Raw genomic sequence first — 24,694 nt, forward strand, 5'->3', positions numbered from 1 at the left:
GCATGCATTTATGTCCTCCTCGGATGTCTTTTTCCCTCCTTTTGTGTCTGCTTCTTGATCCATCCAGAGTTTTTCAAGTGTCAAAACCAAGACGTTTATTTTTATTTGTTAAATATTTATTTGTTATATATTTGTTATTAATTTGTAGTTGATAATGCAGAGATTTGTATTTCTTTTAAAAGTCACGTTGTCATTTTTTGTCTTTTTATGAATTTATGACCCAAGATGATAAAATTCTATGCCACTCAAGATCTTAGTACTCATCAGAGCTAATTATTCAAATAAAAGCAACTCTAATAAAAATACTATAACATGTGGTCTTTTAAGATGACTGGAGCATGGCAGTGGGCAGGTATCAGTCAACAGCTATTAATTTAGTACATATTGTTGCCTAAAGCTGCTAAGTACCGTGGAGGATACAAGTGATAGGGTCTGTGATTACCCTTGCAAAGTTGTGCGTGGGAGGGGGGAGACCTCCTGACTCCTCGGCGGGAGCGGAGCCCACAGTGTGGAAGTGAGCACGGTGAGCAAAGGGACAACCAGTAGGCAAGTGGCAGGAGTCCCTTCTGCCGCTGTTTGATCATGTCAGGTAAACTCAGTCCACTTAGTATGTGGGCGGGGGGTCTGGAAAAAGGGGAAGAAGCCACTTCCGTTTTTCAGTATCCTGGCTGGCCATACTGTGGACAGTAGCTGGGAGAGTGACACTGCATCTGAACTTGGCTGGCTGATGCCTGGAAACCTCGCACTCATTCTTCTGGGTTTGTAGAGCTCTTTGACTCCATGCTGTGCAGAAACCCAGCAGGGAATTTGTACAAGGGATTGGGGCTGCAGGTGAGAGTGGAAGGTGCCGAGTGACTGGGACACATGGTTATTCCTTGGGGTCACAGAAGATGACACTGTTCCTGCCATTCTCCTCCACCTTCTTCTGCGGGAGGCATCCGTATCAACTGTCACATAACGAAACCAAAGACCTCGAAGGGTCTGTCTAGTTATTTAAGACCAGTGAAGTCATTTCCCTTCTACTCCCTTCTTTCTCTGTGTTCATGTTTTGAGGGTCTCCCCCCCCTTTTAGTTTAGCAGCCGTCATCTCTGACTCATTTTCCTTACTGTGGTCGTTGCCTCCTTGGATGAAATGCCATAACACATCTGACCCTCCTTTGCCTCTTCCCCAGCTTCTCCTCTGTCTGGGCTGGAGACTGAATGATGTGTTTTTCTCATTCCTGTGCGTTCCTCATAGCCAGCCATTTGTGAGCCAGCTGTTGTGGGGACAGCAGCTGCAGAGCAAGGAAACTGAATGCCAGGCGCTTTGCTAAGGGGAGAATTCGAGCTGCTCCCCAACTTAGCACTGGAGGTACCATTGGAGCGTCCCACTGGCCCTCCGCATCAATGGGCCATGCAGCTGGGACACCAGTAATATGAAACTTACCCAAGCTCTGGTCGTTCTTTATTGAGACGTTTGAATATCACCAGTTTTCAAACAGAGCACGGACACCATGGATCCTTGCTGTAGTGAAACCCACCGGGGTCCATGCGGCTTTGTTTTCAAAGCTTCCTGTGACTACTTTTTAATAGAAGTTAATGTTCTCATGTACTAAGTCAATATATTGTTAAGACAGTAGGCTGTTATTTTCTGCTTAACAACGAACATATTGATTATTTGCTTTATATATCTGAAGAAAATTCTGTTTAAGCACAGATGTTACGTTATTTGGGATACTTCTGGAATGAATGAAACTTATTTATTGTAAAGCCAATTATAGTTTACTCTTGAATAACGGGTTTGAACTGTGTGGGTCCACTTATGCACAGATCTCTTTCAATAAATACAAGACAGTTCTGTATTTGCTCATGATTTTTAACATTTACTTTCTCTTACTTTATTATAAGAATACAGTGTATAATACATATAAAATATGCGTTAATTGACTTGTTTATGTTGTTGGTAAGGCTTCTGGTCAACAGTAGGCTATGGTAGTTAAGTTTCGGGGAGTTAAAAATTTATATGTGGATTTTTGACTCTGTGTGGGGGTCAGGACCTCTAACCTCCACGTTGTTTAAAACTCAACTATTTGCTAAGTGAAATAAGTCAAACAGAGAAAGACAATTATCATATGATTTCTCTCATCTATGGAACATAAGAACTAGGAAGATCGGTAGGGGAAGAAAGGGATAAAGAAAGGAGGGGTAATCAGAAGGGGGAATGAAGCATGAGAGACTATGGACTATGAGAAACAAACTGAGGGCCTCAGAGGGGAGGGGGGAATGGGGTGGACTGGTGATGGGTAGTAAGAAGGGCACGTATTGCATGGTGCACTGGGTGTTATACGCAACTAATGAATCATCGAACTTAACATCGGAAACCGGGGATGTACTGTATGGTGACTAACATAATATAATAAAAAAACATTAAAAAAAATAAAACTCAACTATTTCAATTGGTATAGTGTATCTTAAAAAATGTTTGTTCTCCTGTATTAATGAAGATAAAATAGGGTGAACTTTAATTGAGAGGTTTGACTTGAGGAAGTCAAAGAAAGTAAAAAAAAAAATATAGACAAAAAATAAAAAGTATATATAAAATTTTCTTTGGTTGGGTCTTTTGCTGATAACTTGGAGAGAGAAATTTTTAATGTCCTTAGATGGTTTGAACCTAGTAGTTCAAATTTGGTCATTTTTGCTTTAAGAAATTATAATGGTTTCGTAGAATCTTTATATGTCAACTTTCTCAAAGGGTAGAAAGGCGGAAGTGAAAGGGAGTTCCTTATGATTTGACTTCCCACTTGGCGTGAAGTTTAAAAAGGATGTTACATGAAAAGCAGGAAGGACACAATCAGCTCCAATCTGATGGTACTTCTCCATAGAATTGTATAGTTTCAGGGATAAAGAAAGTTTAGAAGTTGGCTTGAGGACTTAAGATAATTGTGTTGGATTGGGGTGTATATACTTTGAAGAGCCAATTATTGTCCTTGCCCGAGCTCTCATTTCAGGTTCCGCAGGGGCTGACTGCCGGCAGTTCTGTTACAGAATACAGACTACATGGAGATACGTTGTGTCTCATCATTTGGATAGACGTTTGATTTCAGATCCAAGAAAATGAGGCCCAAGAGCCCCACCTTTAAAGTGTTTCAGTGTTTTACTTATAACACACACACGCACACGCACACGCACACGCACACACACACACATACACACACACATATTCAAAAACAAATCAATACTTAGCCCAGTGGAATGTTAACAGGTGAAAGCTGCTTGGAATAGGAATTTATGTTTACACTTAAATATGTGAACTGTAAACTATTCCATTTTGGACTCTGGAATATGTTTTATGGCTTAATTAACCTTTTCCCCCCCTCCTCTTATAGAACTGGCTAGATCCTGCGAAAGAAATAAAGAGACAGCTGCGAAGTGAGTATTTACATAATCATACTTCTGAGTTCATCTTTATATCTGTTTCTGTCTTTAATAAAATTCATAGGAATGTAGACTAGAATACTAGTGATAGAGTGTATTTATATCGTAAAGGAAGCTGGGGATCCTAACAATATTTTTGTAGAATCGTGACTTCATTTTATACATTTTATACATGGTAAATATTCCCTCACAGTGTCTACCACTATGAAGTAATACCTGACCTTTCCTGGGGGAGGGGGGCGGAGAATGAGGAGCTGCTGTCTGTAACTTTCACTGTTGATGTAAATTTTACTCCAGGCAACCAATTACGATGGCTTTGTCTACTTTGTTTTGGAAGTGTGTAATTGGTTTAATTAATGGGCTCATCTCTGGCCCCAGAGGCGTAGATACTCTGCTCCTAAACGTCCTGGAGTGCAGACTCTAGGGCAGGAGAGCCATCTCTTTCAGTCTCTGTGACGATCATCTTCTCTGCTCCTTTGCTCTGCTGTCCAGGGCCGCTCTGTGTGCTCTTTGCGTCTGCACGTCCGGTCCCATGCGAGCATTTCCCTTTTGCTGTCATGGTAGACTCACAAGTGCCTGGAGTTGTGTCCCCCTCACCAGCTACAGCTCGGGCATTGGTTCTGCCTCTGCAGGTGGCCTTGGCTGTGGCCGGCTTTAGGATATCTGTGCCAAGAAACATCATCGCCACAGAAAACCCTCTGCTAGGGATCTGGATACTTAATTTACTTCAGGGTGGGTGAATGACCAGAAAAGGTAGGGAACCATGAAGAGCTGAAAGTTTTAGACAGGAGAACACCATTGTCACCAGCCCTTCTGGACTGTGGGCCCTGGAGCTGTCCAGGGAGAAACCATTTCTCTGAGTGCCGGCCTGCACGACACCCTTTGTACCGTTGGTTTCATCCCTTACCTATTTACTTTTCCTGACGTCAGCGTGCTGGAACACGCTTCCCTTCTGTCACTTACCGTCTCCCTCCTGTCTCATACTAGGTTTTCCACGGTTGTTTTCTTCATTTCTTTTTCTTTCTCCCTTAAATCTTTTTGGTCGTTTTCCTATCATTTCTTCTCTGCTCCCTTTTAAAATTCTGAGCATATACCTTATTTTCCCATTTCTTCTCCTTGTAGACTCATCTTTCTTTTCCTTTTTTAAGAAAATATCTTTGAATAGAATGACCTTCCTGCTTGGCCCAGGACAGGGGTTTCTCAGGATGTAGGACTTTTAATGCTGAAACTAACAATCCCAAGCAGACTGGGATGGTTTGTCACCCTGACTATTATTACCCCTGGCTTTCCAGCAGCCCCTCCCCCCTTCTCTTCCCCTCTGCATTTATTGTCTTAGTGTTTCATCCATTTATGCTTGGTCCATAATGGAAAGGGGGGAAAGAAGAAAAGGAGTAATTAGACACGTAAGCATTATGCTGACATTATGGAAGAAACTGTACCACAGAGCCTTGGAATGTTTCCTTTGTCTTTTGTACAGTTCTATGCTCTGCAGAGTACATGAATTCAAAAGGTACGGATGCTTGGTTCTTTCACTTTCTCTGAAACCAGACCTGCCAAGTGACCCACACCTCAGAGAGAACAGGATAAGCTCTGAAACGTGACTGATGTTCCATTGACTTGTTTCCTACGGTCTTGTTCCGGCATTTGTTTACGTTTGTGTGCCACTCATTTGAGAGCCATGGCGATTCCTAATTTTTGGAAGGCAAGACTCCTGCTGATTATGAATCACGGTCTTGTGCTTTGATTATTTGTGAAGTTTTTTTTAGAGTTCTTTCAGGACTTTTGCCCTTGTGGTTTGGCAAGAGGAATAACAGTAACAAATAGGATTTGGCTTTTTCGGACGACTGGAGCTAGTTGTCTAAATGGAACCCTGTGCTGGCCCGATGGGGAAAGCAGGCTAAGGAGATGAAGTTTTAGCTGTTACCTTTACCTCTTCCTTTCTGCTCCTGTTAAAATGGATGAAAGAACTGTTAATTTTAGCTTCACCCAGCCACTGCTATACTTTGATTGTTACTTTCCAGGTAATAGGCATAGTAAATGTTAACCTTTCTTCAGTTACTTTTGAAAACTGACAGCTTCTCAGTTCCTGTTTAAACTTTGCCTTAAAATTTTCCTCCGATGTACACGAATAAGACCTGCATGAGATTACTATATAAATGGGCCATAGCTAGATAGGCTGTTCATATATCGCTGGGAGAATTTGTGATAATATTTAATTCACAGTTTAACATTATTAGTGCCAAGATGTAAGTGTTCTATTAGAAACTTATCCCTGTAGTCCTCTCCAGGCAAGGACGTGCTCATGATAGTACCTGGGAAACAGAAAACAAGGATCCATTAAGAACTGACAATCCCGTGTTGACTTTGCTCCATTATGGGTTAGCAGTCACCACGAAGAGCCCATATTCCCAGCCAACATGTGCCATAGGACCGGAAGTCTCGCTCTTCAGGAAAGTCCTGTATCCCGTTATGGTATTTTAAATGTGTGACACAGAACGGAAATGCAGGATTGGCTTTATTAGTGGAATAGTGATGCACGGATCCTAAATGCAGTACAAGTGCCTGTGTGTTCCCAGTAGCCATTTGACGAGTATTCGTTGACTTTGGAGTGAGAAAAAAGTTAATATACTGATGGTGAGCCAAGAACAAAATGACACGTTGGAAAAGAGAATGGGACTCAGTAAGATTTTCTTCAAGTCCATAAAGTAAAGCAGCCACGAGGCCTTCAAATATGGATAGAATGAAATAACATGCACACGCTTTTGTTTATATTTGGAAATACTGTGAACTTTGAGCACAACCCTAACTTCTGCTAGTGGAATTATTTGGATTCCTGTAGGAAAATAATACCTGCCCTCTGCCCAGAGTTGTGTTTTTCTTTCTTTTCTTATTTTTAAAGCCATCCAAAGCATTGACCAATCAAACATTAATTAAATGTTAATGTACAGATAGTAATGTTTTAACTTTGAATAAGCCATTTCTGACATGGTTGTTTGCTATATTCATTCTTTGTGGTAAAGTAAAGCCAAGCATATGTTATGTATGATGAGTATGCTTATACCCACTCCATAAAACCTGGGAATAATTCTGTTGTCTTAAAGTTTTGCGATGTTTCTGTTCTTTCCCTTTCTTCGGATAGCCCATTAATCATTTCTTGAATAGCTATAGTGATCAATTATTACCTCCCTTCTCCCAACAATGTACAAATATTAAAATACTTTTTTTTTAAACAGTAGGGAATATTTGGCATGTAGAGCTACTGTGGTTAAAACAAATCTTAAAATGATTACATGGAGGTAATAGTAAAAATTTTGCATTAATATATCACCATACAAAACATTTGAAGTATTAGTAAATGTTTATAAAAAAAGTGAATCTGGGGTGTCTGGGTGGGGTAGTCTGTTAAACATCCTACTCCTGATTTCAGCCCAGCTCACGATCTCAGGGTCTTGAGATTGAGCCCCGCATCGGGCTCCGCACTCAGTGAGGAGTCCGCTTGAGTTTCTCTCTCTCTCTCTCTCTCTGCCTCTCCCCACTCATGTGCACGCTCTCTCTCTCACATTCAAATAGATAAATCTTTTAAAAACAAAAGTGAATCTGTTCTCTAATGTTGGGTTATTTATGTAATTTTTTCATTGTTTTTGTGAATAGTTTTCTTAGAATTAAAAAATGAAATTCTCCAAACTGATTTATAGTGGGACTGGTATGTAGTGTTTGAACATTAACCTCTAATTTTTATCAAAATAAATGGTCATTCTGTTGGTTGGATAAATACCCATATTTAATAATTACAGATCTTCCTTGGCTGTTCACCTTTAATGTGAAGTTTTATCCTCCTGATCCTTCTCAGTTGACTGAAGATCTCACCAGGTACTTTATACTTCTATTTTAAAACAAATCTTTACCTACAGCTCTCATTTATTTCTGTCCCTGGGGAGAATAATGGTAATTTCAGGATTAAAACCAAGATAGTTTTTCATAAGTTGAGTTCTAGAAGTTTACTTGGAAAGGGGTCTACTTGGAAAGAGTTGGAAATGTTGCCAGTTTTAAAAGTTTTATTCACTTTCCTTTAGTTTCTGTATTTACAGTTGAGTAATGGAACATTAATTATATTGCTGGCAACTTTTTTATGTTATACTTTTAAAAATCATTGATATTTAAGATTTCAGGTTAGTGCTAAGATGGTTTTTATTATATAATGCTTGTGTACCTGTGTCCTTGTCTCCTGTCAATCACAAAGGTGATAGAAGGATAGAAAAAAGAAATTATTTTTAAAAGCCAATTTTGGGGAGTCCCCAACCTCAAAGGGGAAAGAAACTTAATAAGGTAAGCTTTCTTAATAGCTATTTCATTTTCATCTCCTTTGAGATTGTTCGGGTTATACAAACAGATGCTTAAGTTGCAAATAGAAGATTCAGGCGAGGAGCAAGAGAGCATTTACTGATTCTGAGAGTGACCGAGTATTTGAATAGTAACCAAGGAACATTTGAATCCACAAGAGCATTGACATCTTAGCCCTATTCAGCTTGGTTACCAGCGATAGGACTTACTAGCTTTGGTAAGAATAGGTGCATGGATTACATGGCCAAGGGAAACTGTTCAGAATACACTTTTAGAAAACCACAGGGTCTTACTGAAACACTCTGCTTTTGATACCAATGGTTCCTGTGCCCTTGATGCTTTCTGCTAATCCAGTTTTGTTGTCAGACATCAGTTCCCATCAGTGCTTAAGAGTGCACGATACCCATGTGAAAGAGGAATGATGCCGATTTCTTTCCAAGACTGGAAAAATGACAAGTCTTCCCTCCCCTCTCCCCATTGCTACCAGTTGCTAGCTAGGGGTTTTCTGATACTAAGTAAGCTGTGATCAAATTAGCTGTAGCTAGTCATTAATAAACCGTAGCTTTCATGACTGCACAGTGAGCTGCTTGGGAGCATACAACTTAACATGTTTGATGTGCTCTGGATACAGTTCCTCACCCCAGGAATGCCTTTGAGCACCGCGCTTGGGGCTCTGGGACCCAGCGCCCTCTCTGTACGCACACTTCTTGTAGTAATTTGGGGGATGATGGTCCTCTGGTGACTGCCATTTACAGTACAGTAATGGCTTTGGTTTTTCTTTGAAAAGGGGCTTGAACAGTCTCGCTGTGTGTGGTGAGAGGAATGAGATAGTTCGGTGAGCTAATAACTAAAAGCTTCGGCAGGCAGCCCGAGACCAGCCACCTGTCTGGTGGCCTAAATGTCATGACTGAAATCCTCGCCGTGACTTGAGTGAAAATTTAGAAGGTGAGTGGCTTTTAAGGAGTCTAAGAACACTGGTCAAAATAATGTTTGAAGGATGCCAGGTCCTGCTCTGTGAAGAAGATGGAGCTGGGAGACGGAGGAAGCCGTTGGGATTTTTGTTGGAAGTTTTTGGACCTTCGACTTCGTCTTTGAAAGCAGGAAAGGACCAAAGTGAAAAGTCAGGACTATTATCTAAAAAACAGCAATGAGATCTTAGAAATAGATGGAATCTGTGTTGAGGGCTTCAAAGTGCCATAAAATGTGGAGAACTAGCACTGTTCTTGATTAGACTTCGAGAATCAAAGGATACCCTGGAATCCTAGTTTACAGTTGAGTTTTCTGGAGTTAATGCAGGTGTGCTTGTGGTCTTTCAGGGGTCAAGGGAGCCTAATCCTCCTTAGAAAGAGAGCTCCTGCATGCAGTGCCTAAAAATCCTCAGACTGTAGTGACCGTGAGGGGACATCCATTCTCTCCGAAGACTATTGAGCGTGGTACTAGGCCGATGATAAGCTGGGTCTCTGCCCTGCCTGACAGCGGACTCGGGGGTAATCTAGGTATAACTGAACTGGGTGATGGCTGACCGCATGTGCTGGGTTGTGCTGTCCGACCCAACAGCCATGGGGCTGGCCCGGCAGCAGCACTCCAGTTGGCATGTGTGGGGCAGAGTGCAAGGGGGGGGGGCCCGGCCGCGACCCCAGCTGGACAAAGAAAGAAGGTGGCCAGCTGCTCATGGGCATGGCACTCTCTAAAAGACCTTCAAGAATGAGGGGCCATTTAGTTTGGAGGGGTCAATAGTAATCTTATTAGCAAGTAGTTAAATTCAAGAGTAGAAATCAGGTTGTAAAATGTCAGCAAAGGAGTTGGTAGCCACCCCCCCCGCCAGTTCCTCATAGAGTATAAATAATGTGGTTCTGTGTGACGTTTAGTGGAAAATAGAATGTTTTATAACTAACTGTGTAGTAAAACCACTTGGAACACTGAATAATAACTACTCTTATAACTTAACGTTGTAATTATAAAGATTATTATTATTATGGCTATTAGTTATTGATTCCTAGGTAGCATGTGGTATGTTTTATTTATATTATCTAATTTTTATCCTCACCTTCAAAGCGGGGTAGAACTCTCATTTTATGGGTGGGGAATTAGCCCTAGGCAAGCAAATGAACTTGCTCAAGGTCGCCCAGTCAGCTGTGCTTGGCCCTGAAGCTCATGCTTTTTCTGTTCTGAGCTGAATTAGCTGCCGCTTTAGGTGGAATAAACGGGCAAGTAAGGGCTTTCTTTACAGATTGCCTCATAATTGTTCAATTTTCTTTTCCAGGAAAATAAATTAGTATGGAAAGGCTAGGGAAGGATAAAGGGTGGGTGATCTTAGCTCTTCTTGCAAATGCTTAAAGAGCTGCAGCTGTTTTTAAAATTTCATTCGTCTTTACAACTTTGGAGGGACATACAAATTTTGATTACGGTTTTAAATCCAAGGAGACCAGTCTAAGTGATTAGAATTTTTACTCCGCCATAACAGTCTTCATTGTAATAATAATACGTGGTGATGAGAATAGCAGTCCGAATCCCCATTCTACTGCTTAGCCCGTTAGACTCACTGGCTGTAAATAAGCCGCAGGTTAGGAGCCCGCGGAGGCTGGAGGGACTTCCTTAGAGAAGACGGTTTCTGCTGTGGCTGCAAAGAGGCGCCTATATCGTCTGTTTTCAGAGGAGCCCGACACGTCAGGGGCGGAGAGCGCGGCGGCCCTGACTGACGTCTCCCTGCCCTTCTCGCCCCCTTGCTCCTCAGATACTTCCTGTGCCTTCAGCTCCGGCAGGACATTGCCTCGGGCCGCCTGCCTTGCTCTTTCGTGACGCACGCCCTCCTGGGATCGTACACGCTGCAGGCTGAGCTTGGGGACTATGATCCGGAAGAACATGGCAGTAGTGACCTCAGTGACTTCCAGTTTGCCCCCACGCAGACGAAGGAGCTGGAAGAGAAGGTGGCAGAGCTGCACAAAACCCACAGGTCTGGTGACTCGCTTCCGGGAGAGAGAACAGCCGTGGGAGATTTAACCAGCTTCCCTTCTAACACTTGCTAGACAGCCGAGCGTAGTTGACGGGAGCGCCCAGCTTTTCCTTCTGGAACCTCACCTCGTACTAATCGAGACAACCTATGGCCCCTGCGATATCCTTTCATTGTGTTCATGACTCTCCTAGGAAGAGCCGTGCTCATGATCCTGAGTGTTTCCATTTGTTGGGAGAAGTTACTTCTCTCTAGGACATCTCCTTCCGCATCCTCCCAGACCTGTCTGCTAACACACACACACACACACACACACACACACACACACTTGCGTTTGCAACAGTCATACCCACATTTCCTATGGGGTCATTTCCTATGTATTCTGCCTTTTGTTTTTATTATCCTATTTGCTAAAGCTGGAGAGAGAGTGAGGCTTCAGCGTTGGATCAGAAGTGGGTATGGTCGTGGGTCTAGGAGGAAGGGGCTTTCTCTATAAAAGATGACCTTTGCTTTAGTAGCTAGACTTTACTTTCTTCCTTCATACCATAGTAAATATGCCATATTACATTTTAAGAATTTTTATATCTTCCTGAAAATGAATGTGTTTTTTTAGCACAAGTTTAAAAAACTCTCACTACAAAATTAGAGTCTGTCCCATATTGCAGGATTGAAATTTTGTAAAAATTTGACAAAAATGCTTGGAAAGGAACTTTCAGAGATTAGAAATTTTTAAACAGACCACATTCATTGATTTTTCTGTTGAAAAAAATAATAACAGTATTATAGTAACTTTATTCCAATTCTACTCAGTAGGTATTTACTGTATAATTTGAATTTGAACTGGCAAGTGGTGAATACGAAGTCCCACTCTGTGGGAGCTGAAAATTTGTGGAGTTGTGACTAGAGACAGGGATGGAAATAATTTTAGTATGAGCAGGAGGTGATACGTGTTAACTACCATAGGTGTAAAATCAAATGCAAGTACTTCTGGTCTGTATTATGATTAATCCTGGTGAAATGAAACGAAGGAGTAGGAAGTAAGAATTTGCCCTATTCAGAAAGACAAGATCACTTTTCTATTCTTAGGTAATTTCTGTTGCACCCATTTCCCCAGTGGGAAAAAAGCTGAAAGCAATTTTCTAAGATAACCTAAATCTCTACCCTTACCCTTTTTATCTTATGAGGAAGAATGCCCGAGGTTCAGAGGTGAGCCTTCTCTCCCATTTCCTGCTTGTCGGCAGATTTTGCGGGGTTACTCTCTCCACCCTGGACTCTCCGAGCTCATACGCTCCTTTCCCATTTTGGCCGCGTTTGCTTTGCACCTGCCAATAAGCTAATATTGTTTCTTTTGATCCTCAGGGGCTTATCTCCAGCACAAGCTGATTCTCAGTTCTTAGAAAATGCAAAGAGGCTCTCCATGTATGGTGTTGACCTGCATCATGCCAAGGTACTGTCCATGTCCTGGGAAGTGGCATCTTTCCTGTCTGTTGACAGAAGTTCCGAGAGGACTCCAGTTTTAGGGTGGCCTAGCTCACTTTTAGGAGAAGGCTATTCATCCTCACCCTAGGGTGTCCATATATTTCTTTGGTGACTTACGGTGGGGTTTATGCTTGTGGGAAGGAACATTTATTCTCTCCTTGCTTCTTTTCTCAGTCTTTTCAATTAATTCCCTTTCATACGTACGTATCGTAAGACTCTCCTGTCAGCCATCTTTACCCCCTGTCCTGACTTACTCTGCATCCCAGCTTTTGCTGTGTCCAGTGCTGCCTCTCTCTCAGCCCCTCTCCCACTTCTGTCGTGGGAGGGAAGAGCAGTTCCTGGCAACCACAAAAGGGCAAAGGCAGTATGGATGTAACCATTTTTGAAAAAAACCTTGGGCTTGTGAAGGAGCCCGAGGGTTGGGCTCTTCTCTGCAGGTCTGTTTTGGTACCTCTTGTAAGATGGAGGAGACTGGCCCATGCTCCAGGGGGGGCGGCACCTGCCACCTAGTTTGAGAAGTGGGAAGAGGATGGAATGATGGCCTAGGTGATAGGAGAAGGGGATTGAGTTGGGCAGATGCCACTAATAAGCATCACATGCTTCATGACCCACATTCCAGATGATCAGAGTGTAGAATAAGCCAGGAGGAGAGCAGCAGGGAAGGCGGAAGGTGGATCTGGTTTTGAAAAATGTGTCCAGAGTCAGCACGTGGAGGGAACCAATGGTTGCCTGGTTTTCAAAGACCCTGCCTGTCCTTACACGTAGCCTAGGAATCTCCAACTATGATTGAGAAATCTCTTGGAAAGCCCCCCACCCAAAGATCTCTTCCCTCCCTAGGCCTCGGATTAATCATTCCTGCTGTTGTGTTGATAGTACTTCATGTTTGCAAAGCACTTTTTTCCTCAGTGGCTTCCTTTATTCTTTATTCTTCCTTTGTTCTGTTTTTCCTGGTTACAAAAGTAATATGTGTACATTACAGAAAATAGAAGCAAACAAGGGAAAAAACGAACACTGAAATCTCTTTATGGAGAAGTAAGCACTATTGCTATTTTGATACATTTTCTTGTTTTCTTTAAAAAAAAAAAAACCTATCTCTGAACACTTGAACTCTGAGGCATTTTTTCAATAGGATCATACTACAGGTATTTTGTGAGGGGTTTGTTTTTATTGCTTGGTTTTTTTTTGCTTGCTCTGTTGAAAGATTTTTCCATGTCAGTAAATAGTCTCTGGCATCATCATTTTTAACTGCTAGGTGCTAGATGCCTTTAATTCTTCTTCTTTTTTTTTTTTAAGATTTTATTTATTTATGTGACAGAGACAGCCAGCGAGAGAGGGAGCACAAGCAGGGGGAGTGGGAGAGGAAGAAGCAGGCTCCCAGTGAAGGAGCCTGATGTGGGACTCGATCCCTGAATGCCGGGATCACGCCCTGAGCCGAAGGCAGACGCTTAACCGCTGTGCCACCCAGGCGCCCCTAGATGCCTTTAATTCTTAAAAGTACTTCCACGTACACCACCTCATTTAAGATTTGAGTGTCTTTTTATTTTACAACTGCATAAGACAGAGTGCAGAGAACGACTTGCTTAAGCCACACATTGTTAAGCATTCCCATATCTGCCTGATACCTTCTGATAAATTGTCGGAGGTGAAACAGGGCTCCTACCACTTGTGTGTTTTCCAGCTCCTTTCTCTCTGTGATGGAGACAGGTGGGGTCAGCAGAGAGACCCAGACAGGGGAGGCAGGAGAGCATGGCTTGGGTCCAAAAAACCCTTGGGTCTCTCCTCTTCTTAAACCCTGTTACTCTGGGCACGTGTAAACTTTTTAATTTGTTGATCACTAGTTAGAAAGCAATTCTTAGATGGCAATACTTGGCGAAGTTTCACAATTCTGGTTTTTTAAGGTGTACCTTAGAAAAGTAAAAAAAGTTGTGAGCTCTGTTTCAGTATAACTTCCATTCTTGCTATGGGGTTAGGACAGATTGCTTTTTAAACAAATTCAGAATAACTTTCATTTATTCATTCTGTTTGCCATCTGATAGACTCAGATAATATTTGATGAGGCAGATACTTGTCGCTTGTTGAAAAGAAAGTTTGTAGCAGTTTAAAAGAACTTTTGGTGGAGTTTGAAGTTTGTGCCTTCATACATCTTTCATTGTCTCAATTATATTTAAGTAAAAAAAATTTTTTTTATTAAGAGTTCTCAATGGCACACTCCTATTGGGATAGGCCGAAGAGCGTTGAGTGGAAGGTTCTTGACACACAGGTACAGGGAAACCAGGAGACTAGTAAAATACCTCAGAGCTCATACCAGCAGCCCTCCCAATTCCCCTGAAGGGAATGAGGGCAGAGAGTGGTTCCCAGAACCCAGAAGGAGAGATCTATGCGTGAAGCCGCAGTTGTCACAGGGACCTGTCCCTGACCTCCCTTCCCTCTCTCCTCTCTCTCATCTGCGAGAACTTTCCAGGGCCTGGGATCCTGCTGGTATGCATAGGAGGCAGCTTCCTGAGAGGCAGTGAGCGAGGCACACACGGTGCTCCTTTTTTATTAGTTTATTTTTCTGACTTTGTTGCTGAATGAATGGCAGAAGTCAAATATGGAGGACTAAGGCACGCTTTTTTCCCTTTCACTTGTTACTCTTTATCTGTAATTTGTTTTCACACAAATATGATCATTCTGAAGCAGTATGTGGAACAACGGAAAATGAACGAACCGATTTACTCGGTTCCAGATTGTGTTTACTCTTAAGTCCGATAAAATAGCTTCAGTGTCCTGTCTAAAGATTGCTTCAGACTAGAGATGACTTTGTTCAATGTTTCAAGTCAGTGTTGCCTCCTTACTTGTGGTGAGAACATGCTGTCTTGGGCAGTCTTCTGGCCTGTTCCCTGTGGCCATGGCAGTGATGTTTTTGGCAAACGCATCATTTTTGGCTGGTGCCAAGTTGCTTGGGCACCTGTGCCTGATTCATCCCAGCTTTTTTCTCTGTTCCTAGAGAGAATTGGGGCTGCCAGATTTGGGTGAATAAAGCACCTTATAGATTGGATTTTTAAATCTGCTCAGATTGTCCGATGTAATTTTATGTGTAAGTATGAATTAGTCAAGTATGGCAGCGGAGAAAGCATTTGGCATCAGTTACTTAGTACTATACTTCTATTTTTAAAAAGGTAACCTGATTTGTTTCAGACGATTCAATAACAAGGCTGTCGAAATGTTACACTTCCATTGAATTTGAGACTTAGGTTAACTGGTGTTTTTTCAGCAGCCTCAGTAAGAATTTCTGCCATGTTGTAAATGATTCCTGAAAATGTGAATCTCTCCAAATAATCTTCAATTTTACATATCTCGAATGAGATCCAGTTCTTCCATTAAAAGTTAATGGCAGTATTGTGAGTGTTGTGGGTATTGGGTCCTCAATATTAGTTGCAATGTGAGGAGACGCTGTTTCACTTTTATCTGTAAATTTGTTTTGTTTTAATAAATCATTCAGGCTTGTGATTATTCTAGATTGTCATCTATTCCAAGTTAAATTCTGGGGAATGAAAACCATTTGAATAAATTCAAGACTAGTCTGAGGTCCGTTGAAATATGGCAGCCAAAGCAATGCTGTAATGCGGACTAGAGGTCAGCCATCTGAGTTATTGAAGAGCAGCTCGGAAGAATTCAGAGATTGCAGCCGTCAGCCTTGTTGAGAAATTTTCTTAAGGATTGGTATTTTGCTGAATAGAGGCATAAATTTAACAGCTATTAGCTAGCATAGTCCACCTGAAATAAATTTGCCTGAAGTAAAATGGCTGACCGCACCTGAGGGTGGGCCGACACACTGTCCCTGAGGGCTGGAATAGTCTCCAGGAAAACCCCATCTCTTCTTAATGTCTACATTGAGTTCTGTTTCCCTTCTTCCCCATTAGCTCTTGCAGGCAGGCTTGGGAACATAGAAGTTATGCCTTTTGGAGAATATTGTATTTTGTGGTCAGGTGGCTGTACCTCTTTGACCAATCAGATTTGATCCCAGAAGATAATAGATTTAAGATGTTGTGTGTCCTACCGTTTCTACTAACTCATGTACTCTCACTGAGGTTTAAATACCAACTTGTAAAGTTGGTGTTCCTGGTCATGGTTTAAGGGGAGGAGGATAATGAGCTTTCTGACCCGTGTAACTTTGACAGCTCTAACCATGGTCAAATGGCTTATGCTTGGCAGGACTCGGAAGGCGTGGACATCAAGCTGGGTGTGTGTGCTAACGGGCTCCTCATTTACAAAGACAGACTGAGAATCAATCGTTTTGCTTGGCCGAAAATCTTGAAAATTTCCTATAAGCGCAGTAACTTCTACATTAAAGTTAGGCCAGCAGAGGTAAGCAATGTCATGTGCGCCTGGGCATATCTAAACAGCTTTGGTCAGTGTTCTTCTTTATGGCCATGGGATAACTGAATTTTTTCCCACTGAATTTTAATAAAGTGAACTATTCTTTCATGGCACAAAAGGGCAGAGTTCTTAATGATAAACCTGCATGAACTTCCATGTTGCTATTAAAAAAAAAATAAAAAGCAAGAGCCACCCCTAACTTTTAGCAAAAAGGAATAGTAAGTGCCTGCCACATAGTTGGGGGGCCGTTATTATGTTGTTGTCGAAACAACTAAGTGAGAGAGATCAATAGGAAGGCGGTAGAATGAGTTGTAGTGGACATGGTTAGAGGCCATAGTTGTACTTGATTTTCATAGAAACTAGTATTGCAGTCTATGAAAAATTCATTTTGTATGTAGGAATGTCTCCTTTTTTCAAGAAGAACTAACTTCTTACAGAAACATCTGAATCCATGTTTTTCAGTAGCTTCTAATCAACTTTTAAGGAAATATGCTGATTTAGTTTTTTGATTTATTCTAGCTCGAACAATTTGAGAGCACCATTGGATTCAAACTGCCAAACCATCGGGCAGCAAAACGGCTATGGAAAGTGTGCGTGGAACATCATACTTTCTACAGGTAATTTTAATGCAACAGCTTAAAATTCATTAGAACAGCTCTTGGTTCCTGTGCATATTAAGAGGGTGTCATGGAGAGGGACAGATGCAGCCACACCCTACTTTATGGTTTTTGCTCTCCTCAGTGCCAGATCTCCTTGGCCGTGCCTTGTCCTCACTCAGAGCTGATCTGCATCTCCAGTGGTCCCAAACTCCGCTGACTACAGCTGCCTTTCCTCCTGTCACCACACTCTTCACACCTGGCTCCCATTCCTCTTGCCTCCATCATTCATCACAGGCTTCATTTCGTTGGTCTTACCAGCTCCCTCCTGTTTAACTTCTTTCCCAAACCAGCCCACACCCTGGGGGTCTGTCCCTTTGCTACACTGTCAGGACGTTCTAACCACGTGCCGTTCGTGCACATCAGCCTGCCAGGCTGCTGGTCCTGGGTCAGTGCCGTGTCTCGACCTCACCACATCCGTATCTGTGCTTGCGGATGCTCCCTTCAACAGCAGCTATCCTGGTATACACTCTCATTCCTTGCAAGAGAAAATCGCACCGCCCCGGATTAGTGCTACTACGGATCCGTTATGTCCCATGTCAGCTGGATCCTCAGAGCTACCGGGCAGTTGAACCATTTACTTCCCTTGCCATTATAATATACATGGGCTTCCTGAGTCCCTAGGAGCCTGGCCCCTCTGCTCAGATGCCCTCTTTGTGTGGGTCACGGATTATAAAAGCTGTGGTCATGAGCATTCTCAGTTTTGCATGCCCTCTGTTTTCCCTCTTTTACCATAATTATGTAGCATTCCCCCCTCTTTCTGTTCATTCTTTCCCTCTACTTCTGTCTCAAGGAAGAAGTAGTCATTCCCTATGGAGTCTTGATCCTTCATTTTATGCCTCACGTAGAATCATGCTTTGTACATTATGTGCTCTCCAGTGAGTGCCTTTGACTTCTTTGGCCAATAAACATGTCCATGTCTTACTCCTTTAAAAACCAAAATAGACAAATAAGAAAACCAGAAGATCTCCTTAGACCCTCTAGCTATCTTTAGCTTGGGGGTCCTGTCTCCCTTTGTCTTTGTCTTCAAGGGCATATATCTACATTACTCTTCTAAGCTGGTCATTTTCCCTATTTCCTCAGTTCATATGACTGTGGTCTATATAGCTATGTCTAGACGCCCCATCTTGAAGTTTTTTGCTTTGGACTCTTGCTTTGCTACTCCTGTCCCACCACACACTGGGTGTGTGACTATGGGTAAGTAACTTGACCTTTCTGAGTCTCATATCCATCATCGTGCAATAGTAATAATAATACCTACCTTTATAGGGTCGCTTTGAAAAGTAAGTGAGAAAACACACGAAACAAATGTAGAACTATTCCTGGTATGTAATAATGTTTCTCTTCACCATCAGTATCCTCATTATTCTTAGTTTGGTACTACAGTATGCTATTTTTAAGGTGAATTATTTGCTGGTACAAGTGACTCTTTCAAGTTAAATTGATACATAATCTTTTCAAGACTGCTCTACTATACTCATTTTAGAGAAATGTAACTCATAAAATATACTTGAATCCATCTGACATAGTTACACTGAGTATATCAATCTTTAAAAAGTTTATAATTTCTCTTGGTAGCCATGACAAATTTCTCCTCAAGACAACACGAGACTGCCTCAAATAAAGCAAGTAGATGACATTTATGAATGACACAGGTCAAGGCAGGACAGACAGCAGGCTTTCCTGTCAGGTAATGATGATGGAAACAGTCATTATTTTAGAAATGACAGGTGCTGCATTCATTGAGCGTATATTGTTGTCAGACACATAACCACTTGCTTTCCATCGTACCATCTCGCTTATTGCTCACCCCCACTGAGCAAGTGACTCAGAGCCGGGTGCCCATAAAGGGCACAGGGGCCAGGCACCTGTGCAGAGCTGGGGACCTGGCTCTGATTCCAAAGCCCACACTGGTCACCTCTGTGCTGTCCTTCCTCTGGTGTTCTAGCAAGTGTTTCCGAAATGTCTGTTAGCCCTTCAAAGCCTCAGGTTTCTCTATTTTTGCTGACATACCACAACTCCAATTTAAAAGACCAGTTCACTTCTGCCGACTTTGGAGATAATGGTTAACAAAAGGGGTTTTAGATCTTTAAACCTTGTATAACTTTTCTTACAAATGACAGGAAGCAGTGTATCTACAGCAGGGCACTCATAATTCGTCTGCAGAGTGCTTTGAATCAAATCTGGATTTTGTTCTGTTTTTATCACAAAAGATGCAAGTGATTTCTTCAGAAAATTAAAATGGCTTTCAGACTGAAGCCATTGAAGACACAGATCTTTCTATTGATTGATAGCCACTCAGCCAGACTAATATTAGTGGAACAAGAGCATAATAATAAAGGTGCTGTTCTTCTCTGCCTGTTTGATGGGCCTTTCACCCTTCTAAGTGCTGTACATGGATCAATTCTTTTCATCTTTACAACATCGTTGTAATCTTCACTTTGTTTGGAAAAACTGCGAAGCAGAAGTTAAGAAACGTGCTCGTGTTCGTGGAGACAGTCATGGGTGGAGATGGAACTTAGAGCCAGGCCATGTAGCTCACGGTGCCCACTGCACACCCGCTGTGCTATACTCCCCGACCGTATGCACAGCGGATGTGCTCCCCCCCCTCCCGAACCCCCACTGCTTTGGTGGTGGCGGTGGTGGCGGCACATAAACAGGATTAACATGAGGTTCCCGCAGCTTGGCATTAAACTGTCCTTTAAACTTGGCGTTGTAGACCAGCGTAATTCCAAGTGAATTGGTGTCATCTGCCGCTTCATAGAGAGCTTTATTGTTAAGTGTCTGATTGATTTTAGTAACTGAAATGGGGGTTTTCTTAAAACGTTCCTTTACTTTCCACAGGTCAAGACATAAATAAGACTTGATTTATAATGGGAAGATTTTTATAAAATTAAAATGTTACTGTGCTTCTTAAGCAGTAAAACATGTAACAGTTGATTTGTGAGGTGTCTTTAGGTTATCTTGCTCAGGACCATTAAACCTCTAGAATAATTAGGTCCTTATTTATAGTTTTTAAATTCCCAAAAGTGAAATGATCAAGGTCTTGTACTGATTTTGATGTTGTTTTTATGAAGGTAGGGTCTTGGTCAGTAAATAAAAGTAAGGTCAAAATGAAATGATTGTTCAGTGATCTTGGAACATTTTATTGCTTGGCCAACATTTTGGGAGGAAATTTATTTGCATTACGATTGACTTAAGCTGCCAAAATTCTTTAGGAAAAGCTAATAAATGTCTGTGTCCAGTCCATTTTTGTTTTGATATTTGCTTCTATTTAATTGCAGCTTAATTAAGGATTTCTTTGTTGTCAGAAAATTAATCTATAAGTTAATATTTTGTGTGCGTGTATCAGTGCCACTTGGGCAAGGAAGTATTTTATCTCAAGTTGAAATAAAATAAAAATCCTCTAGTTAACGACTTTCCTAATCTTACATTGTGATAGATAGATATATGCCTTTAAAATACTTGCCTTGTATTTCTTGGATTTATATTTTTGAAATATCTTTTACAAAATGCATAAGTGGATAATCTGATATGTATTTAAATGGCAACCAATCATCTGCTCTCTTAAAGAAAAACAAATTTTAGAGTAAAGAAATATGGTTATATAGAATTCTCCTCACCTGGACTTAGATATTTAACTGGTTACATATCCCAGTCTATATAAATGAGAGCCTGCTTTCATAACTGGGGGAAAAAATAAAACCAACAACTTCATTTTACAAAGGGCTTTTTGTAGCAGTGGGATTGTTTTATTTATTAAATTAAGATTGAAATATTCAGCAGTAGTTCTTGCTGTGTGTTAGAAGTTCTAGAACTTATAGCCCAACTTCCCTTCTCTAACAACCCGGCATAAGAGAATTCAAAAGCTGTTCTTCAAGGCTGTGACTATATAGTAAGAAAGGGGATTCTGAAAAATAGATAGGTAGACATAGGATTTTCTGGCTACTTAAATTCAAATGCCCTCTAGGAAACGGTGACCATGGGATTCTCTCTAGTGATCCAGCCTGTATTTATTGAGCACCTGCTGCATATGGGACCTAGCACAGACCCATGTGAATTTATATAAGGTAAACTAATAACCAGAAAGTCAGAAAACACTAATGGAGGCTTTCTTAATTTTGTTTAAAATTGTTTTCTGAAGACTGAAGTTTCTCGGTTTTCATTCTTTGTGAGCTCAATTAATTTTGTAAAAGAAGAGGACAGTTAAATCTTTAAAAAGATCTATCTCTTTACCTATATATCCTTTAAGATTTTTCATAATTCCCACAAGCAGGTATCCTGTTTCTAGCTTAAAATTTTTTTTTTAATTTGAGTAGGGTTTCGTGAGTAGGATTTGATAACACCCCTAGGCCTAAAGGGGTGTTGTCACTCTGGGGGTGGGGAGCAGTTACTGGAACTGGAAATGAGAGCTACCAGTAAATCCTCATGTGAAGCTGGTCGTTCTAGGAAGACCTGGCCTTTGGTTGAGACATGCAGTCAACTGAGGTGACCATACAGATGGGTACCAGGTACCCCCAATCTCACTCTTCTCTTTACTTCCCGTTTTTTATTTTGTTTTTGAATAATTACACTTTATTGGGTCAGATAACATGAGATCTATCCTCTTAAACTTCACGTGTATGATCTGTTGTTGACTGTGGGCATCAGAGCTTACTCATCCTTGCCGAAGCTTTATGCCCAGTGACTAACACCTCCCCATTTCCCTCTCCTGCCAGCCCGTAACCACCATGCCAGTCTTTGAATCTATGACTTTGACTGTTCTAGCTTCCTCGTGCAGGTGGGATTGCGTGCTACTTGTCTTTCTATGTCTGCCTCGTTTCACTCAGCATGATGTCCTCAAGATCCATCCATGTTGTTGCGTGTTGCAGAATTCTTTTTCTCGTAAGGCCGAATAGCACTCTGCGCATAGACCACGTCTTCTTTATCCGTTCATCTCTCGGTGGATGTTTATGTTGTTTCCACATCTTACTATTGCAGATAGTGCTGTAATGAACATAGGAGTGCTACTAATTTCTCTTCAAGATCCCGATTTCAGGGGTCTTTTGGATAAATATCCAGAAGTGGGATTGTTGGATCATGTGGTAATTCTATGTTTAATGTTTTGAAGAACCTTTATCGTTGTGCATTCCCACCAGTGGTGTGCAAGAGTCCCAATTTCTCCATATCCTTGCCAACTCTTGTCTTTAGTTTAATAATTTGGGGGGATGGGGTAGTTTCTTTTGGGGTCACCAATATCTATTTCCCCTTTGAAGTATTCTTTAGAAATGCTTCTTTTTTCCTCTGGTTGATCTTCCATTAACTATAGAGTCTACTTCATGAATAGATGGTAAAGATACATGTGATTTAGCTAACTTGTTTTTCAAGAATGAATATTTCTTGCTTTTTTTTTTTTTTTTTTTTTTTTTGGAGGGAGGGGAGAGAGAGAGAGTGAGGAAGGGCAGAAGGAGAGAGAATCTTAAGCAGACTCCACGATCAGTGCAGAGCCTGTTGTGGGGCTCGACCTCACAACCCTGAAACCATGACCTGAACTGAAATCAAGAGTTGGACACTTGACTGAGCCACGCAGGTGCCCCAAGAATGGATATTTCTTTATTATTGCCATGATGAGCCTGCCATTGACCCTTTCTTTTCTATAGATCATTGCTTTCTCACAGAGCATTCTTAGATCCTCTTTAACTGGCTTGCTAGGTAGGGAAACCCTGTCATATTCAATGAGAGAGAGTGTGCATGGTAAATGACCACATTTCTCACCCTGCCTCTCTTATGTATGATCAGGATGCTGAGATATTTAATCTTACTGTGCCTTAGTTTCCTCAGCTGTTTGAGAAAAATAATTCAGAGCACAAATAAGAGTTCTGTTATGGCCTAAATTTCTAGTATTCCAGAATTCTAATTTAAGAATATGCAGCTTTTCCCAAAGTACAATTTGAGGCACTGGCCATCATCAGAGTAGATTTTCTCAGCAGCATCATGTGTGTCTCCTTTGAGAATCTTTTGGTAGAAAAAGGAAGTTTTTAAGAAAGTCTTCTGCTTCCTTACGTGAATAGATTACCACTAAGAGGGCCAGAGAGTATTGGTTCTTCTTTCATCAGTTTAATCCCAAATCTTTGTTTTTCTGGGTTAATATCATTGAGAATTGATGGAAGATCGCCTCTTTTTATTATCACAGGTAGCTTTAGCTTGACTAGAATCTGTTTTGTTGCTTTTTAGCAGAAGGGTTCTAAAACAAACAAACAACACAACGGAGCTAAAGGTCTAAAAATACTTGAAATGGTAATGAACTCTTTAAGAAATCACTCCTTGGAGAGTGAAAGGAAAAATTTTGATGGAACTCATATTCTGGAATTGTCAACTAAAGCCGTCTTGTTTAATAAATCCTATAAGAGCTCCAAGGTTATCTTTTTTTGTTAAGACGTTTTGCCAACTCGTGATTAGACAGTGGAAGTGAGACAATTCCAGTTGTATGCCAGACGAGATTGGCTTATTTACTAAAAACATACTTTTGCATAAGTCTGAAAGTATTTGACATCAAGAAAGTTTGCCCTCATTTATCATGAGCCCAGGGTGTAAGCAGCGGAATTGTGCTGGCAAGAAAGGATGTTAGTCAGCTCTACAGATGTACTGTGTGCTGTGTTCTTCATGGGAAAGCATCACTTGAAGGAATGGATTCCTGAGTTGGATGTTCTTTCCCAGGAGAAATAGACATAAATATTGAGAATTACTAATGGTAATGGATTGCCACTTGGCACTTATAGCTAGGAGCAAGAATTCAGACATATGTGTTTATATAAATGATTTAAGCTAATACAAATAAATAGCCTTTGATATACACTGAGAACAGCTGCTCTTGTGTTCAGGTTGAGGGAAACATATTACTCATGGGTACGTGACTGTGGATTTAGTCATCTTATCACTGTCCTAAAGCTCTGTATGTAGGAGGGTTTATAAATAATGTTCTTTTTCATTAGAAAGTTTAGGCAGCCTTTTTGGTCTTTAAATTGAGTAATCTTAGTAAAATGGGATGTTAAAATATAAAGTTTCAACGTTTATTAAAAAAGAAGATTCATAAAGGCTCCTATTTCGGTTCTTTTTTTCTCCCTACAGGCTTGTGTCTCCAGAGCAGCCACCAAAGGCCAAGTTCCTGACCTTGGGGTCCAAATTCCGCTACAGTGGCCGCACCCAAGCCCAGACCCGTCAGGCAAGCACCCTCATTGACAGGCCAGCGCCGCACTTCGAGCGCACCTCAAGCAAACGGGTCTCCAGGAGTCTAGATGGAGGTAAACACCTTTATGATAGTTTGGATTCCTTTAATCTTTCTCTAATCCAGTGGATCAGAACGTGTTGATGTAGTTAATGAGGTCCTCAGAAACATTCTAGAGGGATAGATATTTTTTCTGAGAAAATAAAATGGTGTTTCTTATACTCACAAGAAAAGTTTTATAGTATTTTGCAGCTGTCATTTTGAACCTAAATTTTCTTTGTACTGTCAGTG

The 24,694-nt window shown here is 41.3% G+C and overlaps 1 protein-coding gene across 36 annotated transcripts in view; it reads left to right on the forward strand.

The window, feature by feature from the left end:
- EPB41L2 (erythrocyte membrane protein band 4.1 like 2) overlaps window positions 1–24,694 on the forward strand; it is a 205,905-nt gene that overhangs the window by 134,583 nt on the left and 46,628 nt on the right. For all 36 annotated transcript variants that reach the window (XM_026504797.4, XM_048226044.2, XM_044386324.3 and 33 more), the window contains 7 exons: window positions 3,366–3,408; window positions 7,209–7,284; window positions 10,490–10,708; window positions 12,065–12,152; window positions 16,379–16,531; window positions 17,063–17,160; window positions 24,307–24,479. In XM_026504797.4, coding sequence (XP_026360582.1) covers window positions 3,366–3,408; window positions 7,209–7,284; window positions 10,490–10,708; window positions 12,065–12,152; window positions 16,379–16,531; window positions 17,063–17,160; window positions 24,307–24,479 — 850 coding nt within the window. The remainder of the gene's footprint in view (window positions 1–3,365; window positions 3,409–7,208; window positions 7,285–10,489; window positions 10,709–12,064; window positions 12,153–16,378; window positions 16,532–17,062; window positions 17,161–24,306; window positions 24,480–24,694) is intronic.

This window comes from Ursus arctos, unplaced genomic scaffold (assembly GCF_023065955.2).
Source record: "Ursus arctos isolate Adak ecotype North America unplaced genomic scaffold, UrsArc2.0 scaffold_13, whole genome shotgun sequence".
NCBI lineage: Eukaryota > Metazoa > Chordata > Mammalia > Carnivora > Ursidae > Ursus > Ursus arctos.